The 18,299-nt window shown below is 55.1% G+C and overlaps 1 protein-coding gene across 2 annotated transcripts in view; it reads right to left on the reverse strand.

Moving 5' to 3' along the window:
- Positions 1-348: 348 nt before the first annotated feature.
- The window catches only part of LOC122202961 (splicing factor SWAP), a 69,240-nt gene continuing 51,289 nt past the window's right edge, over positions 349-18,299 (reverse strand). For both annotated transcript variants that reach the window (XM_042909419.1, XM_042909420.1), the window contains 4 exons: positions 12,002-12,127; positions 1,805-1,969; positions 780-852; positions 349-637 (listed from right to left, as the gene is read on the reverse strand). In XM_042909419.1, coding sequence (XP_042765353.1) covers positions 572-637; positions 780-852; positions 1,805-1,969; positions 12,002-12,127 — 430 coding nt within the window. In that variant the 3' untranslated portion in view covers positions 349-571. The remainder of the gene's footprint in view (positions 638-779; positions 853-1,804; positions 1,970-12,001; positions 12,128-18,299) is intronic.

An 18,299-nucleotide genomic window follows, 5' to 3' on the forward strand; every position in this document is an offset into this window, starting at 1 on the left:
GCGCAGAGCAGAACATTCCCCCTGCAGGGCGACGGCAGCACCGCTCTGAAGCTCGGACCTCGGCCGGGCGGCGAGTCCTTTCGGTGTGGCGAGTCAAGCCCGGCCCAGGAACGGCCTCTCTCGTGTGACCTGGCCTGCGACCCCAGGCAGGGCAGCAGGTCCGTGTCTCATCCCCGAGGCCGACGCCAGTCGACCGTCCAGAGGTCCCCAGGGGCCGGGCCAAGGGGGGGCCCGGGCGGGGACGCAGACGAGGGCCGCAACGCGAACCACCCACCGGGAGCCTGGTGGCAAAGGGTAAAAACAAACTCACAGGCTAAACAAGGAAGAAACCGCCCCACAGTCGCTAGCTAGAAAAGGTGTTTTCCTCCCATTTTATTTGATAATACATTTTCACAGAAACATGATATTATTTACAAATATACAGGTAAGAGACTGCTGGTCAAAAATCTTAAACTGAAAATGTCATCAAAAATTAATTTACAAAAACCGCCGACGGCCCGGGGCGTCCCGGGGGAGCACGGACGGCGTGCGGACGGGTCTGTGCGCTCGCTGGCTCTCCGCAGCCCGGGCCTCAGGAGGCGCTGGTCTGCATGTTCTTCGAAGCCGCCAGCATCGCCCTCACTTTGGCCATGAGGTCCTGCACGGGGAGACACACAGGGGTCTGGATGGCTTGCCGTGCGGGGCTGGGAGGCCGACTTGAGTGGGCTCCCGTGGGCCGCGGGGTCAGGGGCCCCTCGGGACGGGGCGGGGGAGGGAGGGAGGGAGCCGGCGGCCGTTACCTGAGTTATTTTGCTCTGCACGGAGGAAACAATTGCTGAGGAGATCTGGCCGTCTTTTTCCTGAGAAACGCCCCTAATGCGAACACAGAGAAAGGTCAGAGGCTTCAAAATTAAGCATTTTACCGTATTCGCTACCAGCGTCTTTAAAAGACACGTCATCGTCATAAATATACACTTTGCTTTTAGGCCTCAGGCTACAGACGTTTGAAATATTCTACGAAGTGCAAGCTAACTCAGGAAACATTTTCCACGCACGTTCCGTGAGGCGCACGCAGCGAACGGCAGGGCCGGACGGGAGCGCCGGAAGGCCGGTCCACGCTGGGGCCGCTGGGGCGTGACGCCACCTCCCACACAGCCGGCGGCGGCCGGGCCAGCGCTCCTTCCCGTCTTGGTTCTGAGTGACCGCCCGGGGGCTGTGGGCCCGCGGCGTAGGGCCTGCGACCCTCCTCCTGAGAGACCCCTCCCCAGGCGCTGGGTGCACGGGCAGCTGGCGGGTCTGGCAAACGCCTCCCGACGGCCACGGCCACAGGGACACCCACGCCCGTGCTGCCGACGGGGCCACCCACGTGACAGCCACAACCTCTGAGATCACCTGGCCTGTTCCGTCGGGAGTGACGGTTCCCCCCCCGACTTCTGGGGCTTGGAGCGAGTGGTGCGACAGGTGGCCTTTGGGGCCGGGACACCGCGGGCCCCCGTGCCCAGCTGCCCCACCGGTCACGCTGGGCTCCCCAGTGGGTGCCGGTGAGAACAAGGGCACCGTTGTCGGGCGGCTTCAGAACGGCTGCCCTCACGCGAAGACAGGCTTTCCCAGCGGAGCTGACCGTGGGACGTCCTCCACATCGGAGGAAGGTGGCCCGCCCGCCCCACGCCCACTCTCGTCTGTGACGTCGGGGAGAGCCACGGAGGAGCAGGCCGCTCAGGGACTCCCGGACGGGTGCTCCCGAGGCCTGGCCCCAGCTCTGACCGCTTCCCGCGCCCGCCTCCCGCTCGCCGTCCGGGCGACGGGCAGGGGTCCGTGGGGTTACCTGGAGCGCTCCAGGCTGGAGCCCCGACTCTCCACGGGAGAGATGCTGGCCGAGTGGGCCGTGTGCCGGCGTGCGGACTGCTTGCTCGGGGACGCCGACTGGGACCCGGCCTTGGACTCGGTCCGTGACCGCGAGTGCCTCTTCTTCTTCTTCTCGTGGGGGCTCCTGTAGGGAAAGCAGGTTCAGACAAAGACACCCGGGGCTCTGGAGGAGTTTCGAGTGTTTTCCAAGGGACCTGTCCACACGGGCGAACTCCTTTTCGAAGCGCTGAGCATTCTGTTTGACTCCCGACAGGCAGATGCAGCAAAGGCCACCCAGGAGGGAACGCAGGCCACCCTGTCCGGAGGCGGTCTGTCCCCACCCCGTGTCCAGAGGCCAGCACTCGGCACGTAGGACACCCACGGAGAGCGACCCGGTGCCGCTCACGCTGCTTATCCAGTCACGCCGACTGGAGAACTTCCGGCGAGAAACGGGGGATTCTCTAAGCCCGGTACCGCGCGCACAAAAGCGCTCCTTCTCTCTGCCCTGAGCTTCCTGTGACGGCAGAGCCCATCCCTGTCCCCACCACCCCTCCGAACCGTCCTGTTCCCCACCCGCCCCCCCAGCCCCCACCGGCCTCCCGCCCACTCCCCAAAACACACTGAGGAAGAGAGCACGTGCGGGAGGTCAGAGCAGCCTGTGGTCTGGACAGGCACCGAGCGTCCCTGCTCTCTTGCCTTTGGTTCCTCCAGAAAGGGGGGTCGCTGGCTGTTTGGAAACTCTGCCCGGCCACACGTGAGCGACGGGTGGCTGGCGGGTGGTGGAGAACGTGCTTGAGAACCGTGTATGGAAAGCGTGGTCATGACACTGTCACATGTGCCCATCTGGGCCTCACGGATGAAGGGATCTCAGGAAACGTGGAACCTGCGTTGTCCTCACTGTGTAAGGTGTCCCAGGTCTGTGCTCTGGGGCACAGAGCGGCTCGTGGGCCCTTGCCCACCTGGGGATGCCTCACGGCCCGCCCACGCGCCCACCCGCCTGGCCCCCACGGTGCTGTCGTCGCAAAAAGCCAGAGGTGCAGTGACTCACGCTTGGCTGCGGAGGCGGGGTCCCCGGTGGGTCAGGGCCTCGGGCAGGCGGCCTCGCGCGCCAGCAAGGACGAGGGTGTCCACAACTGGACAGGCACACACGAAGCCACCCAGCACGCCTATTTTCTGAACTTGCAGAAGTTCTGTGCGGTGTTTACGGCCGCACGCGTGCGCTAGGACCTCAGAGGAAGCAGCAGAGATGATGACCTATGTGGCAGCACGTGGCAGTCGCCCACGATGGTTTAAGCCCCCAGTCGGATCGGTTTCCGTGGCCGCGCTCAGGGGCCGACGAGAGGCAGGCTGGCGATCCCTGCCCGTGAGTCAGGCTCAGTCTGACAACAGCGTGATGTCGCGGACGAAACTGCCAGAGCACCTGCTTGAGGAATGACCGAATCCCTTCTTTTTAGAAAACGTGAGGTGCGCTTTTCATCCAGAGACACACGACGGTCTTAGCGCTGCCGGCGGCGTTCCGCAAGGTGTGGGCGTCATGACGCACAGACTCCTCTTGGCATCAGGAGCCACCGTTCTAGAAAGTTCCCTCCCTGCTGCCTCCAGTCACCGGGCCCCCTTTCCCTGTCCCGGTCCCCCCTTTCCCACAGAGGGGACCCCTGCTCTGATCTACATCCCCTCGATGAAAACACACACCAGTGGAATCACAGCGTGGCTCTTCCGAGTCCGGGGGCCCCTGCCCAATCCGTGCCGCCCACAGACTGGCTGCTGTTCTGGCCGCTGCCGCAGCACCGTGCAGGGCCCACTGCCACGCCGCCGCTCTCTCCCGTGGACGCTCACCCGGGCCGTTGCCGCTCTGGGCGATCACAAGTGGAGCTGCTCTCGTGGGCAGGTGTCTATGGCGAGCGAGCGTCCGGAGGGCCACACGCAGCGGCCACGCCAGGGGCAGCGGCTTCAGCCTGCGTTTATGGAACGTCCTTCACGTCACCTGCCCCCTTCGTCGGGGGTGGCGCTGTGCGAGTGTCTCCTGGCCTGTGGGTGCCTCTTTGCGCCCTCAGCCCCGACTTGAGAGTGAGGTTTTTAACCCCAGGGAGGTCACGTTCACCGCTCCCTGCCTCCGGGGGCCTCCGCGTGCTCAGGGCCGGCACAGGCTGCCTCTCCTCTCCTCACGGGCTGCCGTGGCTCCCCTGTCGTTGTAAGGCTATGGCTCCCGGTTTTCCTTGGAGGCCTCCCGGCGGGTCTGGAAAGGGCAGCAGACGCCCTCCAACCCTGTCCTTTTGAGAGACTGTGGTGGCCGCTCCGGGTCCCCTGTTTCCGCACGGACCGGGCATCTGGTCGCTCGCCAGTCCCTGCGAGATGTCCGTGGAGTTCTGACGGGGCGCACTGGGTCCATCAGTGGGGAGAAGAGATGCGAATGATGTCGCCTACCACCCGCGCCCCTGTCCACACACATCCTTGCCACACATGTCCCTGTCCCCATTCACCCTCCCTCGCCCTGCGCATATGCGACCCTGCCCACATACACCACACACACGCCTCTTCAGGAGCCACGGCCGTGGTGCCTCACGAGGTGAGCGAAACGTTCCGTGTTGCCAAGACCGTCTCTAAACTGGCATCTCTCTTCTTCTCCGAACGTTTGTTAGAATTTAATGATGAAAGCCGTCTGGGCCTGGAGTTCTGTGGTTTTAAATTACAAATAAATTCTTTGGCAGAATTACTTAGATTTTCTATTTCTTTTTGCTGTCATGGTGGCCGCTTGGATGTTTCAAGAAATTTGTCCATTTCATCTACGTTGTCAAGTCAACTAGAAAAATATATATTTCCTCATTATTCTTTTATTGTCCGTAGGTTTTCACTCTTGATCAATCTAAAGCTTTACCAATTTCCTGATCATTGTCAAAGAACCATCTCTTCGGTTTTGCCCCCAGTCTCTTTCCCCGTTTCTCCCCCTGCCTCTTCCTTAACAAAACCAAAGTACAGATGGCACAGCTACATCGGCTCCAGGCCGCGGTGACGGGACCCACGTGACGCGGTGCTCATGACGGCAGCCGCTGTCGGTCACCGACAGAGCCTCCACGGGCTGTACTCCCTACGCCTCCTCCTCCTCCCACGACCTGAAGCCTGTCCCCCTCCCGCTCGGCCGGCCACCATTGGTCTGTTCTCTGTATTCAGGGTCTGTGTGTCTGCCCACTTGCTTCGTTTTGTACATCCCACACGAGGGACATCCGAGCGAACGGCAAGATTTTACTCTCGTAGAAGAGTGACACCCCATTGTGTGCACACACGTTACTCGTTCACCGACGGATGGACACGTGGGCTCCTGCCACAGCCTGGCTGCTGCTGCTGCTGCTGCTACGAGCAGAGGGTGCACGTATCTCTCTGAATTAGTGGGTTTTTCTTTTTCTTCTCCTTTGAGAGAGAAAGAGACAGAGAATCCCAAGCAGGCTCCACACCCAGCAAGGAGTCCGACACAGGGCTCAGTCTCACAAACCGTGAGATCATGACCCGAGCAGGGTCGGACACTCTGACTGAGCTCCCCAGGCGCCCCAACATCTTTTCTTGTGTCTGCTGGCCACCCACATGTCTTCTTTGGAGAAACGTCTGTTCGTGTCTTCTGCCCATTTTTAAATTGGATTATTTGTTTTTGGGGGAATTGAGTTTGGTAAGTGCCTTGTAGATTTTGGATACTAACCCTTTATTCGCTATGTCGTTTGCAAATATCTTCCCCCATTCCATAGGCTGCCTTTTAGTTTTGCTGATTGTTTCCTTCGCCGTGCAGAAGCTTTTTATATCGATGAGGTCCCAGTAGTTCATTTGTGCTTTTGTTTCCCTTGCCTCCGGAGACGTGTCTAGAAAGAAATGGCTGTACTTGATGTCAATGAGGTTTTCTATCTATTCTCTCCTCTAGGATTTAAACAAAAAATTTTTTTAATGTTTATTTATTTTTGAGAGAGACAGACACAGAATGCGAGTGGGTTAGGGGCAGAGAGAGAGGGAGACACAGAAGCAGAAGCAGGCTCCAGGCTCTGAGCTGTCAGCACAGAGCCCGACTTGGGGCTTGAACTCATGAGCTATGAGATCATGACCTGAGCCAAAGCCGGACACTCAACTGACTGAGCCACCCAGGCGCCCCTCTCTTCTAGGATTTTTATACCTTCCTGTCTCACATTTAGGTCTTTCATCCATTTTTTAAAATTTATTTTGAGTGAGAGAAAGAGGGGGGGTGGAGAGAAAGAGGGAGAGAGAGGGAGGGAGGGAGGGAGGGAGGGAGGGAGGGAGGAAGGGGGAGAGAGAGGGAAGGAGGGAGGGAGAGAGGTAGGGAGAGAGACAATCTCTAGCAGGCTCCACACTGTCAGTGCAGAGCCTGACGTGGGGCTCCATCGTGAGATCATGACCTGAGCCGAAATCAAGAGCCAGATGCTTAACAGACTGAGCCCCCCCGGGCGCCCCTTCCATACGTTCTGAGTTTATTTTCGTGCACAGTGTAAGAACGCAGTCCGGGTTCATTGTGCGTGTTGCTGTCCCTTTTCTTCAACCCCGCTTGCAGAAGAGACGTCTTTTTCCCACTGGATACTCTCTCCGGCTTTGTTGAAGGTGAGTTGACCCTGTAACTGTGGGTCCATTTCCGGGTTTTCTGGTCTGTTCTGCTTGGATCACTGCTGCTCTCATGGGACTTGGCATCTGGGACTGAGGCCTCCCGCTTTGCTTCTCCTTCTCAGGACCCGCTTGGGCTATCCAGGCTCTTCACAGTTCCACACGAATTTGAAAATTATTAGTTTTCATTTTCTTGATTTCTGATCTCCCCTTTATCGCTTCCTTGCTTCCACCTCCTTTAGGTTTAATTCGTTCTTTTTCTAGTGCTTTCTTTTTTAGCACTAGCTAAACTAGTGCTTTCTAGTTTCTAGAAAACATTAGATCGTTATTTTTAGACCTTCCTTCTTTTCTGACACAAACATTTAACGCTACTGACTTCCTTCTACGCACACCTGCACGTTAAAGATGTGGCTGCACGTTCACTGCCTTCGTTTTAAAACATTTCCTACCTTCTCTTGTGATTTTGTCTTTGACCTATGGGTAATTTAGAAAGGTGTTAACTTCCCAATACTTGGGGATCTTCCAGATTTTTAAGTTTATTTTGAGAGCATGTGTGTGCGAGTGGGGAGAGGGGCAGGGGCAGGGAGACAGAGAGAGAGAGAGACAGAGAGAGAGAGAGAGAGAGAGAGAGAGAGAGAGAGAGAGAGAACAGAGAGAGAGAGAATGAATCCCTAGCAGGCTCCACACCATCAGCACAGAGCCCAACACGGGGCTTGATCCCAAGAACCACAAGTGCATGACCCGAGCCAAAATCAAGAGTCAGACGCTTAACTGACTGAGCCACCCAGGCGCCCTCCACGTATCTTTGTAAAGAGTTCCACACTTGCTGCCACGTGCTGAGGAAACACACGACACACTCTGCCGTCGGAGTCTTCAAGGACTAACAGCACACTGCACGAGCCAGTCGGGTGACCGTTTACAGTTTCTAGATCCACGTTGTTGTCTACTTGGCCCCCGGGTGCCTCAGCTTCTGCTTCCGCTCAGTCTCAGCGCCCACGTTGGAAGCCACGTCCTCGCGAGCCTGGCGCTCCTCTGGCACCTGCCGTCAGCGCGGCCGCGGGGCCCTTCTGCTCACAGCGCCCCACGTGCACCTGTCCCCATCAAGACATCTCTACACCCCACGAGGGGCTCGCCACCCCGAGATCAAGAGGCGTGTGCCCCAGCAGCCGGACCGGCAGGTGCCTCTCCCCGTCTCTCGGTGACCGACCTACGTGCACACCGAAGGCGCCCCTGTCAGCGGCCTAGCACGAGGCGTTGTCTCCAGCAGAGCCTAAGGCTTCTGCCTCGTAGCTGGTGTCCAGTCGCCCTGCATCCGTGAGGGCGACGCTGACCCGATGACCCTCCCGTTTCCGCCGTCCACGTGCAGTTTTCCTGCCCTCGCCCACTTCCTGCTTTCTTTTCAGTCAAGTCATTTTTGAAGGTTCTGTTTTATGTCCTCTGTTGGGTTTTAGCTCCTTTTTCTTTCCGGTGGCTGCTCCAGGGAATGAAGACACGCACCCTTCGATGCCAAAGTCTGCCGTGGACCGGTGACGCTTGGTGCACTGGAGCCTGTAACGGCGGGCCACTCCCCCCACTCGACACCCACGGGTGTGCTGAGCACGAGGAGTTCAACGGCAAAACCCCTGACGAATCGACGAATCACGGACTATTTGCTGTAACAAAACACTGGGCGTCCTGCTGAGAAGCTCTGTGATACAACGTGGCCAAATACTCCCATGATTTGTACTCTTCAAAAAATTCAACGCAACCGTATCCTAACGTCCAAACACTCAGTAACAGGAACCGGGGTTCCTCGGACGAACAGCCGACCCCGGTGCTGGGGCAGGGAAAGCACCAGCTAAGCCCGGAGTACCTTGTGCCAAAAAGCAACAAAGTGCTTGGAGAACCGCGGGGCCAAATGTGAGATGGTGTCACCGGCCATTAGTCCTGGCAACGGATTAGTGCACAACAGACGGAAAAGCAAACCCCGAGCCCCAAAGACCACAGTGGCACCGAAACTAAGGGTGTGTGTGCCTTCTTTAGAGAAGGAAAGACGGAATCTGAAAGCCAGCGTTTTGCCATCACCGAGGTCAGAACCAACTCCGCACCGGGGATGCCGAGGCCAGTGAGAGGAGAGTGGCTATCAGTGGGACGTCTGTGCTGTCACACTGCCACCGCCAGGTCGCCTGCAGGGGCCCGCCACCTTACCCACTCACGACCCCCTGTGTGGGGCACGCAGCCTCGACCAAGCCATCCGACAGCCATCACTGGGGATGTGACAGCGGGGTGTGATGCACACGGAAGTCCCATACCACCTGTGTAGCGCTCTTGCCAAAATGTTCACCACGGACCCCGCCACGAGGACACAGTAAGACAAGTCCAACCCTCCACAGTACGGTTGGCCCTGGAGTTGTCACAGAATACACGCAAAGGAGGGGGGAGGCGGGAGGGGAACAGCCACACAGAAAAACGTGGGCCCTATAAAAAGCTTCTGCACAGCAAAGGAAACAACCAACAAAACTAAAAGGCAACCAACGGAATGGGAAAAGATATTTGCAAATGACATATCGGACAAAGGGCTAGTATCCAAAATCTATAAAGAGCTCACCAAACTCCACACCCGAAAAACAAATAACCCAGTGAAGAAATGGGCAGAAAACACGAATAGACACTTCTCTAAAGAAGACATCCAGATGGCCAACAGGCACATGAAAAGATGCTCAACGTCACTCCTCATCAGGGAAATACAACTCAAAGCCACTCTGAGATACCACCTCACACTGGTCAGAGTGGCTAAAATGAACAAATCAGAAGACTATAGATGCTGGCGAGGATGTGGAGAAACGGGAACCCTCTTGCACTGTTGGTGGGAATGCAAACTGGTGTAGCCGCTCTGGAAAACAGTGTGGAGGTTCCTCAAAAAATTAAAAATAGACCTACCCTATGACCCAGCAGTAGCACTGCTAGGAATTTACCCAAGGGATACAGGAGTGCTGATGCATAGGGGCACTTGTACCCCAATGTTTATAGCAGCACTCTCAACAATAGCCAAATTATGGAAAGAGCCTAAATGTCCATCAACTGATGAATGGATAAAGAAATTGTGGTTTATATACACAATGGAGTACTACGTGGCAATGAGAAAGAACGAAATATGGCCCTTTGTAGCAACGTGGATGGAACTGAAGAGTGTGATGCTAAGTGAAATAAGCCATACAGAGAAAGACAGATACCATATGGTTTCACTCTTATGTGGATCCTGAGAAACGTAACAGAAACCCATGGGGGAGGGGAAGAAAAAAAAAAAAAAAAAAGAGGTTAGAGTGGGAGAGAGCCAAAGCATAAGAGACTGTTAAAAACTGAGAACAAACTGAGGGTTGATGGGGGGTGGGAGGGAGGGGAGGGCACCTTTTGGGATGAGCACTGGGTGTTGTATGGAAACCAATTTGACAATAAACTTCATATATTGAAAATAAAATAAAATAAAAAATAGAAAAAAGAAAAACCGTAAAAAAAAAAAAAAAAAGAAAAAGAAAAACGTGGGCCCTGCTGAATCGAGCTGGCAGTTACATGCATATGGATATTCATTGTACTTTCTTTTTTTTTTTTTTAATAAAATTTGTTTTGAGACAGAGGAACAGAGAGAGGAAAGAGAGAGAATCCCAAGCAGACTCCTCCCTGTCATTGCATGGGGCTCAAATTCACAAACCAGGAGATCATGACCTGAGCAGAGATCAAGAGTCAGATGCTCAACCAATGGAGCCACCCAGGTGCCCCCGCTGTTTGGTTTTTAAGGAGGAAGTTTAAGACTATTAAAAAACCGGGACGCCTCGGTGGCTCAGTCAGTTAAGCGTCCAACTCTCGGTTTCAACTCAGGTCATGATCTCACAGTTTGAGTTTGAGCCCCACATCAGGCTCTGCGCTGACAGTGTGGAGCCTGCTTGGGATTCTCTCTCTCCCTCTCAAAAATAAATAAACTTAAAAAAAAAAAAAGACTGCCTATTGAAAATTTAATTAAAATTTTAAAGCCAGGAGTCAGTGAAAGCGGCACTCAGCGATCAGCTTGTAGCCGCCACCCTTCAGCTGTGGGGGCGGCACCGCCCCCTGGGCCTGGCTGACCGGACGGGATTCAGGCAGCCCCGGCTCGGTGGGGAATCAGCCACCTGCCACCATGCACGGCAGCGGCCCCGCAGCTGCTCTGCGCACAGGCTGGAGGGGACGCCGTCCAGCTGTGGCGCTGACACGTCCGGGGCACGGGGCACATCATGCCCTCTGCGGGGCCCGAGGCACGGCTTCCCACCCCCTGGGGTCGGGCCCGGGCGCTGAGCCTCACTTGTTCTGTACGACTCATTAAAGCTGCAGTGAGCACACGAGGTCTCAGGATTCTGGATAAAACCAGCGCCTTCTCCCGAGATCGCTCATTTAACGTGAAGGTTAATTTGAGGGCAGAGCAAGAAAGCACCTGCCAGGAGAGATCTTTTGTTACGAGGAATTAACCTGAGACCCTCTATTTGCCCTTTACGTCCCCCAAGGGGGACGATGGATTCCGTGCGTTCAGGGAGCACCCGCGAAAATGCCCTCCCACCGTCGCCACGCCGCCCCGGTGCTCCCGGCGGGACGAAGCGGCAGCCGCAAGCGCACAGAGCGGGCGTGCCCGAGCCCGCCTGCCGAACCCCGCGAGCCCTGCAGCTCCTCGGCTGGCTGCCGCCTGAAGGGCAAGAGATCACGTCTCACCAGGGAACGGAGCGGTCACGTAACCCGCCACGTGGCAGGGACAGGTTTCCGGTAGAAACGTCGTTTCGGACCCGCGGCCGCTGCAGGTGCCGTCAAGAAGGGCGGGAGCAGGTGACCGCCGGGCTCTCGACACCTGCCACTCGGCTCTGCGGTCGGGGAGGTTCCGGGACCCCGCGTGTCTGGACTCACACCCCCGCGGCAGCAGTTAGGGAACCTGCCCCGCCCCCTCTGGGCCCCTCCGTGTCGGGCGTGCTGCTCCCCGCCCAGCTGGCGGAGCCGGGGCTGCAGACTCCCACACAGGGACACGCCAGTGAGGCCGCTCCCTTCCAGGGAGGACGGAAACAAAGAGGCTGAGTGACGCAAAGCGGTCAGCGGGCAGCACCCCGGCTGGACGGGAGGCACAGATGGCCTGGGCGTGCCCTTCAAGGGACGCAGGGGCTTTCCGTGTGGGGCCTTGGAGTCCCTCCCCAGGAGGGGCAGCTGGGGACGCTGGCTGGTGGGGACAGAGGCCCCGGGGCCAGGCGTGGTGGCTGAGGGGTCGACGCTCAGGAGCACCGGCCCACGGCCACCTGCCACCTGGGCGGCAGCAGGCATTCCTTCACTTCCCTTGTCCAGTGTCCCCACAGTCCCTTCCCTGTCAGCAGGGTGCGTGTGGGGCCCGCAGCGGCTACACGTGGGGGCCGGTGCAGGGCGTGCCAGCAGCCACCGGACCCCGGCACGACGGAGCCGCCTGTGCTCGGAGTCCCGGAGCAAGGAGAACACCGGAAGGGCTCAGTGTCCGAGGGACAGCTGCCGGGTGTCCCCGGGCCGCCTCCGAGCATGGGCCCCCTCTGCACACTTCCTGCACACACTCTGTGAGCTCACAGACCCCCACCTGGACCGGGTCCGCTTCCGGCTGACGCCCGGACTGTTACTCATCCGGTAGGCGGTGGGGACGCTCCTCTCTTCCCTCCGTCTCTCAGGAGAGTGCGCTCTTCTCCGAGGGGACCGGGACCGGGACCTGGGCAGAGGAAGACAAAGCGTTTTGCTCTGCTGTCTGTCTGGCCAGCACCCCATCTGTCCTTCTGGGCCCCCCTCCCCCGGCCTTACCCCTCTCCCGACGTGGAACCGGATCAGACTCCGAGGTGGAGTCAGACTCTGCTCCCCCGTCCGGGACACCTGTCACACCGATGCTGAACTTAACCAGCGTGCAACACTCCCGCGGCCAGAGTATGTGCTGCGGGTGCCCACGGTCAGCAGCCCCGATCCTCCCCGACCCCAGATCGGACCAGGTGATTTACGGCTGACTCAGGCCTGCGGCTTCTCGGCCTTCCTCTGGCCTTTGTGCATCCTCCCTCCCTCAGCAATTTTCAGCTCACTGACATCTCTATCAGAAAAACGTAAAAAAAGCAGTGAAATCCAAGCGAGTTGTTTCTGTGTGTCCTGAGTGCTGGCAATGGGAAGAAGCCAGAGCGCCACGAAACTAGAGCCTGGAAGCGTCTCCCGTCTACAACGGCCGTCCGGCCCCTCAGTGCGAACCGAGGACAGGCCGTGGCAGCTCAATCCAGAACCTCTCGTGGGGATTCGGGTGGGACGATCTAAGTCTATGAGATTCTCCGGATGCAAAACCACCTGTTAAAATATGTTATTCTTCCTCTCTGTGTGCCTGGAGAGACGCTCGCTCTGTCCGTGCAGCGACGCGGGCCGCACACGGCAGCCAGGCCCGCGGGCAGCGACAGCTCGCCACTCGACGAGACCCTCGCGCGCTGGGGGCCAAGGCCCCCCGAGGGGGGTCCCGTGATGATGGGTTTTGGAGTCTTGTTTTAGTGTTTGTTCATTCAGTGAAATTACCGTTTCAGGGAGACGTATGGTGAGCAGAAACCTGGACCAAAAAACCCCGTTTCTTTTTGTTCTGTTTCTATGACAACCCAGTCAAAAATAATATGAGGAGCGGTTTGATTTTGCCATAAAGGATTCCACACAGAATCAATTTAATTGCACTAAAACCTCCCAAATAACACACGCTGTCGTTCTAAAGATCAGTTCCTCGTCACATCCCACCCTCCGGCATCAGAGAAAACCCTGAGCCGTGCGTGTAAAATACCCGCCACAGAATGAGCCCGCTCCAGGTAAGCGGTCACGGGCTCGGGCTCACCTCCAGCTCACGAAACAGTGTTGGTTTTTTTTGCAGACCCGTCCCAAGATCTGTATGTGACAATTACAACGGGGAGGTCAGTCAGACGCCCTGACATTTTACCAGGTTTTCCCTCGAGAGTCCCGGGCCTGGGCTCCGCGCGCACCGCGTCCACGGAGGCCGGGGAACCGCGACACGGAGACACGCTTCTCCTTCAGAACGAGGGGTGCCGGGCAGGGCGGCACCAGAGCCCCGGGGAAGGCTCCAGAACAGACCCGAAAATCAGGAAGAGCGAGGGAGTGCGCACTGCCCGCAAGCCCGGAGCGCTGACACAGGGCCACACCGCAGACCACTGGGATCTGGTGGCCGTCACCGGCAGCCCTGAAGTTACCTGGGAAAGAGGCCCGTCCGGCACCGGGGCGGTCCACTCCATCAGATAACACTTGGATTTTATTTTAACTAAAGAAGCGCTGACGCTTTCATTCTGTCCGGCAGGAGGGCCGCGTGGCTACCACATCACGTGCAGGAGGCAGACCCCGCGTGGGCAGCTCGGGCACCGTGTCCGGGGCAATCACAAGGGCCTCACACACGGAGGCAGAGCAAACCCTGCTCCCGAAACCTTGCTTCCTCCCCACGGCAGCCCGCCCCGCTACCAGGGCCCGCACGGACCGGCCCGGGCAGCGCAGGTCCTGGCCGGGCAGCACCCTGGGCTTCTCCCCGCCTGCGGGCGCCCGCTAGGTCTGGGTCTGCGCCTCGGAAGGAGAGCGGCCGGCCAACGGCTGGCTGGCACCAGCTCGCGCAGCGTCAGCCACGGGTACCTTATGCGGGGGCGGGACGTGAAACTCATTACCGTCGCTGGTCTGCTTTGCACTTTACCACGGGGAACACGGTAAGGAATTACAAATTTGGCCCCAATTTGGCGGGCTAGAGTTGGTTTTCAATGTTAAATGTGACTTAGAAAATGTCGTTTTCATCCCCAGCTCCTCCCCAAGCAGAAGCCCTGAGGCTGCGAGCAGCCGTGTGGACCCAGCACCCGATACCTTGAAATGGCGAGGCACAGACCTCTGCCTGGAGCCCCCATTCAGAAGCCGCATACAGACTGACGTACCAAAAACAAACACCAGAGGTGATCTTATCAAAACTTCTAAAGATGACCTTAATTTCAGTCTTACAAGATTATAGTTTAAAAATACCTGCAATCCCTATCAAAGTAACACCAGCATTCTTCACACAGCTAGAACCAACCTAAAATTTGTACGGAACCAGAAAAGACCCCGAATTAGCCAAAGCAATCTTGAAAAAGAAAACCACAGCAGGAGGCATCACAATCCCAGACTTCAAGCTGTATTACACAGCTGTCATCATCAAGACAGTATGGTACTGGCACAAGAAGAGACACTCCAATCAATGGAACAGAAGAGAGAACTCAGAAATGGACCCACAAACGTATGGCCAACTAATCTTTGACAAAGCGGGAAAGAACATCCAATGGAATAAAGATAGTCTTGGGCTAACTGGGTGGCTCAGTCGGTTAAGCGTCCGACTTCGGCTCAGGTCACAATCTCGCGGTCCGTGAGTTCGAGCCCCGCGTCGGGCTCTGGGCTGATGACTCAGAGCCTGGAGCCTGCTTCCGATTCTGTGTCTCCCTCTCTCTGCCCCTCCCCCGTTCATGCTCTGTCTCTCTCTGTCTCAAAAATAAATAAACGTTAAAAAAATTAAAAAAAAAAAAAAAAAGGAACAAAGATAGTCTCTTCAGCAAGTGGTGCTGGGAAAACGGGACAGGGACATGCAGAAGAATGAACCTGGACCACTTACACCAGACGCAAAAATAAACTCAGAATGGATGAAAGACCCAAATGTAAAATAGGAAGCCATCAAAATCCTTGAGGAGAAACCAGGCAAAAACCTCTTTCACCTCAGCTGCAGCAACTTCTTACTTAACACGTCTCCGGAGGCAAGGGAAACAAAAGCAAAAATGAACTACTGGGACCTCATCAAAATAAAAAGCTTCTGCACAGCCAAGGAAACAATCAGCAAAACTAAAAGGCAACCGACAGAATGGGAGAAGATGTTTGCAAACGACATTATCAGATAAAGGGTTAGTATCCAAAATCTACAAAGAACTTATCAAACACAACACCCAAAAACCAAATAATTCAGTGAAGAAATAGGCAAAAGACATGAATAGACACTTCTCCAAAGGAGACATCCAGATGGCCAACCGACACATGAAAAAATGCTCGTCACTCATCATCTGGGAAATACAAATCAAAACCACAATGAGGTACCACCTCACACCTGCCAGAATGGTTAACATTAACAACTCAGGCAAAAACCGATGTTGGCAAGGATGAGGAGAAAGAGGATCTCTTTTGCACTGCTGGTGGGAATGCAAGCTGGTGCAGCCACTCTGAAAAACAGTATGGAGGTTCCTCAAAAAGCTAAAAATAGAACTACTCTACAGCCCAGCAATTGCACTACTAGGCATTTATCCACGGGATACAGGTGTGCTGTTTCGAAGGGACACATGCCTCCCCATGTTTATAGCAGCACTATCGACAACCGCCAAAGTATGGAAAGAGCCCAAATGTCCATCGACGGATGAATGGATAAAGAAGATGTGGTATATATATACAATGGAGAATTACTCGGCAATCAAAAAGAATGAAATCTTGCCATTTGCAACTACGTGGATGGAAATGGAGAGTATTATGCTAAGTGAAATTAGTCAGAGAAAGACAAATATCACATGACTTCACTCAAACGAGAAATTTAAGAGACAAAACAGATGAACATAAGGGAAGGGAAGCAAAAATAATATAAAAACAGGGAGAGGACAAAACATAAGAGACTCTTAAATATGGAGAACAAGGAGAGGGTTGCTGGAGGGTTGTGGGAGGGGGGGAAGGGCTAAATGGGTAAGGGGCCCTAAGGAATCTACTCCCGAAATCATTATTGCACTATATGCTAAATAACCTGGATGTAAATTAAAAAGAAAAAATTAATTAAAAAAACAAAACAAAAAAAATAAAAAAAATTACCAACAAAAAAAATACCTAAGCTATTAAAGCCGAATCTTATTTTTAGGCAATAAATAAAGCATATGAGTACTTCTTCATTCCACTTAAGGCAGAGAAACTAATGTGATATAAAAATAAAAAACAGAAGAAAAATCTTATACTTTAGTAAGTTATGATTTAACATTTTTTTTTAAATTTATTTTTGAGAGACAGCACGAGCAGAGAAAGGGCAGAGAGAGAGGGAGACCCAGAATCCAAAGCAGGCTCCAGGCTCTGAGCTGTCAGCACAGAGCCCGACACGGGGCTTGAACTCACAAACTGTGAGATCATGACCTGAGCGGAAGTCAGACTCTTAACTGACTGAGCCACCCAGGCTCCTCTAATCAATGTTGATTTAAAAGACACTAAACACCATGCTGTTGTAATGACTGTGCCTTCTGAGAAGCAACGTGTTGGTTTTCAAAACTGAAGATTCTTCTATGAGTGAGTCACCTCTGGGGACCCAGAATCACCTATACCTCGGACAGAATGTGTCCCTGGACCCAGCCCGCAAACGTTCCCTGCGTTAACATACAGATCACTTCTGCTAGAAAAGGGCGTTGTAGCCTTGACTTTCTACATCTTACGTAAAACTTCAGTCACGTAACACGTAAGAGAAAATGTTTCAACCGCAGCAGCCTACCACGAGTGGGAACACAGAGCACTTGGGGCTGGCAGGAGTCTGTACGGAACAGCCCATTCAAGTGTGTGCCAGCCTTAAGCAAGCCTGGCGGGTCCTACGCAGACGTGATGTCTGTAATGGGTAACCCTGCCTGAAAAGATAGACAGTTAAAGGAAAAATCACGACGTCTCATTAGCAACGTCAATATTCGGTTACAACTTCACTATTTTCCACACGTCAACAATTCACTGCCGAGAACACCAAGCGCGCTCGGGCCCCTGGAGGCTAGCGCCAGCAAAGCCTGGACCGCACACGGCCCGCAGCCGCCGAGAGCACACACAGGACCCCAGACCAGGGATGAGGAGTCAGTTACGTGCCACCGTCAGAGCCCTGCCGCGAAGGACAGCCGGCCAGGAGTTTACTGGGCGCGTTCCGTTCCTGCTTGGAGGGCGGCTCGTCAGGAAGAACTCTCTCGAAAAAGAAACTTTAAAATGTCTTTTGTATACATACAAATTCCTGGGGGCGTCTACACACAGAAACCACGTCAGCGAAGTTGTTCGTCTTATGGAAAAATGGCAAGGTGTGTGGGTGTCTGGGTATCTGCATGGGCGTGTGTGGTGCGTGTGCCTATATGAATGTGCGTGTCTGGGGTGTGTGTATGATGACGGAACTTCTAGAGCACTATTAAAATCGCAGACACCACGGATCAAAATTATTTATCGTGGAGGCAAGTGCAATTTCACTGTTGATAAGTACGTGTAAATACTCGTCAAGCCTCTGAGGCCTGGTGTGAGTAAAAACAGGGAAAGCACGTTGTTTTTAGGATATATTCAGAGGCAAATGTGCACGAGCGTACTTCGTTTTAAGCATCAAAAGAGCAGCGCAGCCATCATTTCCCTGGAAAGGAAAACCGGCATCAGTTACAGCGGACAAACGAGACCCCGCCAGCCCGAGCGTCGGGCCAGAGACAGCAAGCCAAGTCCAAGCAACACTTGCCAACAGATCGCAATGTGAGACGCAGGTTTTAAAACCAGAGGTTTGCTTTCCAAACCTCCTGTAAACCACTTGAAAAACAAACGGAAAACGCAAAACAAGACCAAAAAAACCCCCGGCCGTACTAAACAGTAAATACCGTGACTCGTTAAGGGTCGTGTTCGTATCGTGGCTTGAAATCTTATGCTTTCTCGAACACCTTGTGAAGGTGGCTTCTGGCTAAACAGTGCCTCTTGACGGGAGGTCTGGACACAAATCAGCTGAGACGCGGACGGGCACGCCCGGGCCTCCCTCCCTGCACGCACATGCAGGGGCTGCGCACAGCCCAAGCGGTCCGGATCGCTTCCGTTGCATTTATGCACTCGACAGGAGTTAGCATAGGAGA

The sequence above is a fragment of the Panthera leo genome, chromosome D3, assembly GCF_018350215.1.
Source record: "Panthera leo isolate Ple1 chromosome D3, P.leo_Ple1_pat1.1, whole genome shotgun sequence".
NCBI lineage: Eukaryota > Metazoa > Chordata > Mammalia > Carnivora > Felidae > Panthera > Panthera leo.